Genomic DNA, 8,324 nt, shown 5'->3' with positions numbered 1-8,324 from the left:
TGTACTTCACTGTGATGTTGTTAATAGCTCTGCAGTCAACACACATCCTCCATGAACCATCTTTCTTTGGTACAAGCAAAACTGGTACTGCACATGGACTGAGACTCTCTCTGATGTGTCCCTTGCTCATCAGCTCTTCTACTTGCTTCTGAAGCTCTTTAGTTTCTACTGGATTGGTTCTGTAAGCTGGTCTGTTTGGTAGAGCTGAACCTGGTACCAAATCGATTTGATGCTCTATCCCACGTATTGGCGGCAAACCTGGAGGTATCTCTTCTGGAAATACATCCTTGTACTCCTCTATAATCTCTATCATCTCGCATGGAAGTTCTCCTGCTGACTTAGTACTGGTGAGTGTCTCCTTATACACAAACATGAATGTGGTCATCTCTGGATCAAATAGCTTGTTGAACTCGCTGTGATTGATGTACAGGCTGTGAGACACTTTCTCTGTATCCTTGCGGTTCATGTGAAGCTGGTCCTTGTAGATTTCGCTGGGTGTAAGTGGTAGAAGAGTGACCTTGCGTCCTTTGAACTCAAACGACTGCTTGTTGGTATAGCCATCATGAAACACTCTTCTGTCGAACTTCCATGGTCTTCCCAAAAGGATATGACTTGACTTCATTGGAATCACATCACAAAGCAGCTCATCTTCATATTTCCCAATCGCTAGTTTCACCATCACTTGCTGCGAGACTGTTAAAGCTCCCTTGTTGTTCAACCACTGTAGCTGATAAGGTCTTGGATGTGAAGTGGTCTTGAGATTAAGCTTCTGCACCATCTCTTCACTAGCAGCATTAGTACAGCTACCACCATCAACGATCAAGGTGCAGACCTTGTCTTGAACCATACACCTGGTGTGAAATAGGTTCTCACGCTGCCCTCTGTCATCTGGATGAATCTGAACACTTAAAGCTCTGCGTGCTACTAGCATCTCTCCCATGACTGCTGGTTCACCTTCTTCACCGAATTCAGACTCTGGTTCACTCTCTGAACTGTCTACTGGCACAATCTCTCCTCCTTCTTGAAGAAGAAACATCTTCTTGTTAGGACAGTCTCTGGAATAATGCCCCATTCCTTGGCATTTGAAACACCTGATATGACTTGTAGAGGTGCTACTCTTGGGCTTGAAATCGATTTTAACTTCCTCTTTGACTGTGGCTGTCACGGGTTTGCTGTCCTTGGTGAAGGCGGGTTTACTGAACTCTCTTGGCTTGGGAATGTTAGGCGAAAACGTTGACCTCACTCCCTTTCTCTTGATCTGTGATTCAATTAGCTCTGCCTTATGTACCATTTCTTGCACATCTTCATAATTCTGCAGCTCTATCTTGTCTTGAATCTCTCTGTTCAAACCTCCAAGAAACCTAGACATAACCATGTCTTCACTTTCTCTCAGATCAGCCCTGATCATAAGCGTTTCCAGCTCTTGATACTAGTCTCTAACAGACTTAGTGCCTTGAATGAGACGCCTAAGCTTGTTAAGAATCTCTCTCTGGTAATGTGTTGGCACAAACTTCTTTCTCATCTGCGTGACTAACTGTTCCCATGTTGTGATAGCAGGCTCTCTCTGTCGATGTCTAGTGAGTCCCAACTGCTCCCACCACAACAAAGCATAGCCATTGAATTCAGATATGGCTATCTTCACCTTGTTCAACTCATAGGTATCTTGAACTTGAAAGTTCGACTCCATCTTCCTTTCCCAGTCTAGATAAGTCTCTGGATCATTGGTACCATGGAGCGAAGGATACTGAATTTTGAGGTGCTTCAGCTGCTGCCTCAAAGGATCATAATCCCTGCCATGATCTCTGTTTCTGTTTCTCCTCATTGTCTCTTGACTATGATCTGAAACTTCTTCTTCTTCAGAATACTCTCTATCTGACTCAATGTATATTCGATGTCCAACTACTTGTTCAGCTCGTCGTGGGCGTGTAGGATCTCTACCAGTTCTTCGATGCTCTCTTTCTGTGCTTTGAGTGTTTCTTCTCTGATTGAAACAAGTCTCTCTTCCCCCAGTAGGTGACTTAGCTGTTCTGATCCGTGTATGTTTGGAAGAAGCTCCCACGTGTGCCTTTCCTTTAGCTAAGCGGAGAGCCTCATTAGGACTAGGCGGTTCTGAAGAACTCTGATCTGAAGCGCTAGTTGCTTGAGCTATATCTTTGATCTGCTTCTCAAACTTGTTACTGAGCTGCTCCATCTGTTGCTGGAACTGAGTAGACATTGTCTTGTTTGCTTCTGTTATTTGCTTAGCCATGGCTTGGTTCAAAGCTTCCATAGCTTCTGGAGAAAGCTCCATTGTACCTGCAAATTAAAGAAGAAACTCGAAGTAAAATGTTCCTTGAATGAGAAAAACGAAAATAAACTCTGAAACTCTGAATTTTAAACAGAAAACACGACTGCAGACCTAATGTCGAGCTAGACTATTAGAAAAATCGAACAATACCAGCCCTATAATGAACAAAATTCGAAATAACTAACCCTAATTGCAGTCTAATTCGAAACAACACCAAAACTAAATCCTAAACTCACAGAACTCGATCTAAACACCAATGAACAACGAAAACAAACCCTAAAACTAGACAAACGAAATAAATCAAACAACACAAACGAGATTAGGGTTTTTAGAATCGCTTAGCCTTTGGCACAGAGTTGGCTCTGATACCACATAATACGATCTCCCTAGGATAGAACTCCGATGAAAGGCTGAGGATAAGTGATAGGTGACGTGATCTGGTTGATGATGATGGGCGAATGACTTTGAGTGATGATGTGTGAAGATCGAATGATGAAAACAGTGGTTCGATGGAGATAGATGTTTAGGTGGTTGTATGGATTGGAACAAAGTGAAGAGTTTCTGAATCACAAAGTGTATAGAAACCCAGAAATCAAGAACGCATTCTAGAATTCAAAGTGAGGAAAAAGTGTGACAATACTTGTTCATACAACTTCTTCGCTCCCAAACAAGGAGGCGTGGCTTTTGGGTTTTATAATAAACCCTAGGGTTCGACACTCCAAATAAAACAACAAGGCGTGTAAAGGAAATAAGAAAAACAACGAAGCGTCTAGGTGATCTGTAGTAGTACAGAAGTCACTTGTATTAGTACATTATTCCCCATTGGTAATGACTTCTAGATAACTCGACGTAGTGATCCATTTGCCTCATTAAAAACCATACCGAGAAAACCCAGTGGGACAAAACTCAGCTATGGGAAAAAGAATACAAACTTCACACCTAAGTTATCTAGTTATCATTATCGGGTGAAATCTTCAGGGTGGATATGTTGAAGACTTGGATCCTCGGTAGATTGAATGACCCGTCGGCTATGAGTGCATGAGCTTCCTTGGCCAANATCTTGTTGATGATGATGGACGAATGACTTTGAGTGATGATGTGTGAAGATCGAATTATGAAAACAATGGTTCGATGGAGATAGATGTTTGGGTGGTTGTATGGATTGGAACAAAGTGAAGAGTTTCTGAATCACAAAGTGTATAGAAACCCAGAAATCAAGAACGCATTCAAGAATTCAAATTGAGAGAAAAAGTGTGACAATACTTGTTCATACAACTTCTTCGCTACCAAACAAGGAGGCGTGGCTTTGGGTTTTATAATCAACCCTAGGGTTCGACACTCCAAACAACAGGAAGTTCAAAATAAAACAACAAGGCGTGTAAATGAAAAAAACAACGAAGCGTCTAGGTGATCTGTAGTAGTACAGAAGTCACTTGTATTAGTACATTATTCCCCATTGGTAATGACTTCTAGATAACTCGACGTAGTGATCCATTTGCCTCATTAAAAACCATACCGAGAAAACCCAGTGGGACAAAACTCAGCTATGGGAAAAAGAGTACAAACTTCACACCTAAGTTATCTAGTTATCATTATCGGGTGAAATCTTCAGGGTGGATATGTTGAAGACTTGGATCCTCGGTAGATTGAATGACCCGTCGGCTATGAGTGCATGAGCTTCCTTGGCCAACTCCTTAGCTCTTGAACGAGTGACCCTTCCCACGATCTCCGGTTGCTCTGCAGCTTCTGTCTCCTTGCTGGCCACATATCAGACACACTTCTATGGTGGCTTCCTCAAGCGACATCGTTGGTGGAGTCTCATAGTGACTATTTGGGATGATGCTTTGCATTGGTGGCATTTCCCATATCTTTCAAGCGTGGTCGTTTCCACTGGTTTGATGAGTATGGGATCCCAGAATCATCATGGTAGATAATTTATCCACCATTTGGAAATGTAAGTTAAAGTCTAAGAACTCGATTTTGGAGTGAAGATTGAAGTTTGTGGTTTATATCAGTATTAGTAATTATTATTATCAGTTTATGTCTCTCTTCGGTAGAGTTTGGTTCCGGCAAAAGATCTTCTGTCGGTTTCTCTGGTGGTTTGTTAAAGCCTTGACAATGTGTGAATCAAGAATTATGCAATTTGTTTCAGATTTATGTTGTTCTCGGGGAGGATGGTACAAATCACTACAGATGCAATAGTGTTTTAAAAATATTGCGAAGTGAATTTGGTATTTTCATAGTTGGATGATAGACAAAAATCACAACGACTTGGGTTCGAGTACGAAGAAGGAAATAACAGATTTTATAATCTGTTAGCGAGTAAGAGTCATCTGAACAAGGAGCATCGTGTAATTCGCTTTTTAAGTTGTATGTTCCTTAGTTCTTTGTTTATGTATCCCTGAGTGGATATTCTTTGTAACTTTGTAAACTCAATTTCGAAGAAATAAAAATAGACTTTAAAAAAGAAAATATAAAATATATAAATGTAAAACTTGAGAGAGGGGAAGAGGGGTTTTATGGTTTACGATTCCAAGCTATAAACTCCTAAGGATGTCCACATGGGATCATAAACTCCTAAGGATGTCCACATGGATTTTAATTCCCATGTGGACTTTTAAAATCCTATGTGGACCTCAAAAATAATAAAGTCCAGTATGGGGCAAAACAAATGCCAATAACGTTGGACTTCTGAATAAACATATGAAAAGAACCTTTTCCTTTAAGTTAGAACCAGTTCTCCTCGTAAAACATAGCAACTACAATATTTTTTCAAATCTATAAAGGGAATATAAATAGAGTATTTAATTATTTAACTAAATACTAATTTGTGAAGAGTTTCGAGTCTTTTTTGGGTTTTCTCGAAAACAAAAGTCTCAAATCCCATTAATTCATCACAATTCACAATATCACTAGTCCTCGATCAAAACCAACACTATTGCCCCCCTTTACCAAAAAAATTAACCCTTCGGCGATGGCGACAACATTTGACAGCAAGATATCGGGTCATCTCTTTTGCTCCTCTTCTACTTTCTCGCTGTCGATCTTGGTATAACTACAAGACAAATAAGTTATTGAGTAAGTTAAAATGTCGTTTTCATTTTGATTTTTGTGTAAAATTGGAAGAATCAAATTTGATTTTGTTCGTTTGTATAGAATCTGAAGGGTTATGGGGGAAATAAGGTGTAATAGAATCAATTGAGTGGAAAAAGAGTGTCTATCTAGGTATAACTGCAGTTGGAATCTTCGTAGAACTAATCTATTGACTAATAGCCTCAATCTTGAAAGCGATTGAATGGAAATGTTTAGAATCGTTAGTTCATTATGTTTTCGTTTGTTGAATATTAGTGGTAAACTAAATGATTTTGTTTGTTTGTTGCTTTGTGCAAGGGAGTAATGGCTCGGACAAAGAACGCAAGTGTATCTTGTCCTCATACAGAACCCGAGCATATTACTGGAGAAGAACTAGTTCTGCCTCCTCCGGTAGTGGTTTCTGATGAGGAAACCGAAGCTCTACAACCTCCTAAGATGTACTCCACTCCGAGTGAGTATACAAAGCCATTCAAGATTACAGCAAAGTGCTATATACATAAGGCAGTGGAATTATTACAGAGTCATCTTAAAGAGTGGGAGTTGAATTGGTTCACGGATCACCCGCAGTTCAGTCACTTCTTCCACATGCATAGGGACCCAAATCATAAGCTGATGGGTATGTGGCTGTTATTTCTTCGCACAACATGTTTAGAGAAGAAGAGGGAAGTTTGGTTTATCGTCAACGGCGTTCCGATCCTGTATTCTCTCAAAGAGTTTGCAATCATGTTAGGATTACACTCCCATCACTATCCGAACTTCTATGAAAACAGGGGCAGTAACGTATTTGTCGGCAAGTATTTCCCCCAGGAAGTAAGATAAAATATCAAGATGTGGAGGAAAAGTTGTTGTCAATGAAGGAACCTTCTGATGATCATCTGAGAATGGTTGTGCTATATTTCTTAAGCAGTGTCATCGTCGGAAAGGAAAATACAGGAGAGGACGCACCCTGTGTGGAGACGTTTTTCCTTAGGGCCGTAGGGGATCTAGAGGTTTGCAAAACATTCCCATGGGGGAGATATGCATATGATGAAAATTTGATAAAAATCTTCTATTTGTTGGAAAAATGTGGAGGAGTTGTTGGTCCACAAAAGGTCTTTCCTAGTTTTGTTACTCCCCTGAAGGTATGTATGATTTCATTATCCATTTCTTAATTTTTTATGATAGTTATACTGAAAACAACCAATGATTTCATTGTGTTTTGTAGTTTCTAGCGTTTGACGCAATCCCAGTTATCAGGAACGCTTTCTGCGAGAATGTTCAACCCACAGATCCTCAGTGTCCTTGAATGTGCAAGATAAAGTTTAAACCTAGTACCATGAAAGGTTATCCTTTGTCGGATGTGTATGACAAACTCGATACAACTAAGGTTAGTTGTACCATTATAATGAAAATTAGATAATTTTTTTTTTTTACGTATCACTTAAGTTTTATTACTTTTTTCTTTACGATACACAGGATATTCAGAGTATATTAACTCCAACGGATGATAAGGAAATATTATTGCAAAGAATCATGGATGATCAGTGTGGATTGAATGATTTTGATGATGTAATTGCTGATGGTTGGAAGAATCCTTTAGTTCATGAGGGGAGGACTATATGTTTTGAAGAGCTTTATAATCAAGATATAGCCAGTCGAGCAAATGAGGCTAATATGGTTACAGAAACTGTGAATATGGCTCCAAGAAAGGTTCGTCAAGGAAAAAAAGACAAGGGGAAGGGGAAAGTGGCTCCAAAGAATGTAAGTATTGATGGATTGGCTGAGCTTGTGTACGGGTTAAAGACAGTGGTGGAGAATGGATTTCAGAGTATCAAAGAGAAGCATGAAGAACAAGATAAAAGACTCAAAATTATGGAAGCATCAATCCAATCATTCCGGCTAAGTGCTGAGGAGAATGAGCTAAGAGGCAAAGAGGTGAAGACAAGTCATGATGGGAGTGGTACGGCTAGGAGTGATGAGGATGGTGGGGATAAGGAGAACGAGAATGAGAAGATGGAAAAAGATTGTGTTGTGTATGGTGGTGATAAGGAGAATGAGGTTGGAGAAAAGGAGGAGATGGAAAAAGATAGTGTTGTGGATGGTGGTGATAAGGAGAATGAGGTTGGAGAAAAGGAGGAGATGGAAAAAGAGGTGGCTGAAGATGAGGAGATTCAGGGTGGAGAAAAGGTGATGGAGATTGAGAAAGAGGTGACTCAAGATGATGAGATGGAGATGGAGATTGGAAAAGATGATAAGATGGAGATGGAGATTGGAAAAGATGATGAGATGGAGACGGAGATTGTAGAAGATGATGAGGCAAGTAACAAAGAGATGCTTAAGATGAAAAGTGGAAAAGAAGAGGAAAAACCAAGTAAAGGAGGCGGTAAAAAGACAAAGAAGAATGCAAAGAAGGTTGTGTATCAAAGTCCTATTGGGACGAGGGGGAAGGAGAAGGAGAATGAGGAGATGGAAAAAGATAGTGTTGTGGATGGTGGTGATAAAGAGAATGATGAGGCAAGTAACAAAGAGATGCTTAAGAGGAAAAGTGGAAAAGAAGAGGAATAACCAAGTAAAGGGGCGGTAAAATGACAAAGAAGAACGCGAAGAAGGTTGTGTATCGAAGTCCTATTGGGACGAGGGGGAAGGAGAAGGAGAATGAGGAGATGGAAAAAGATAGTGTTATGGATGGTGGTGATAAAGAGAATGATGAGGCAAATAACAAATAGATGCTTAAGAGGAAAAGTGGAAAAAGAAGAGGAAGAACCAAGTAAAGGGGGCGGTAAAAAGACAAAGAAGAATGCGAATAAGGTTGTGTATCGAAGTCCTATTCGGATGAGGGGGAATAGGAATGTTACCAAACTTGTGTATGCTGCTGGTTCTATGTGATTGTTTCAAGTGAGTTATTGTAGTGGCTATTGCATGTACACAAGGATACTTATCGAAATCAAAACGGCGGCAAGAGCAA

At 40.0% G+C, this 8,324-nt stretch overlaps 1 protein-coding gene across 1 annotated transcript; it reads left to right on the top strand.

Moving 5' to 3' along the window:
* LOC104719265 (uncharacterized protein At3g43530-like) lies at positions 5,189-8,324 on the top strand. The gene is made up of 4 exons (XM_010437142.2): positions 5,189-5,365; positions 5,678-6,501; positions 6,585-6,746; positions 6,836-8,324. The coding sequence occupies exons 3-4, from the start codon at positions 6,666-6,668 to the stop codon at positions 7,922-7,924; spliced, it is 1,170 nt and encodes a 389-aa protein (XP_010435444.1). The 5' UTR covers positions 5,189-5,365; positions 5,678-6,501; positions 6,585-6,665; the 3' UTR covers positions 7,925-8,324.

This window comes from Camelina sativa, chromosome 10 (assembly GCF_000633955.1).
Source record: "Camelina sativa cultivar DH55 chromosome 10, Cs, whole genome shotgun sequence".
NCBI lineage: Eukaryota > Viridiplantae > Streptophyta > Magnoliopsida > Brassicales > Brassicaceae > Camelina > Camelina sativa.
The sequence above is the reverse complement of the archived record's forward strand: the minus strand, read 5'-3'. Positions and strand labels throughout refer to the sequence as shown.

Coding starts and splice junctions, on each gene's coding strand:
- LOC104719265 (XM_010437142.2), top strand. CDS start 6,666: ATGTGCAAGATAAAGTTTAAACCTAGTACCATGAAAGGTTATCCTTTG. Junction 6,747..6,835: donor ACAAACTCGATACAACTAAG/GTTAGTTGTACC, acceptor TACGATACACAG/GATATTCAGAGTATATTAAC.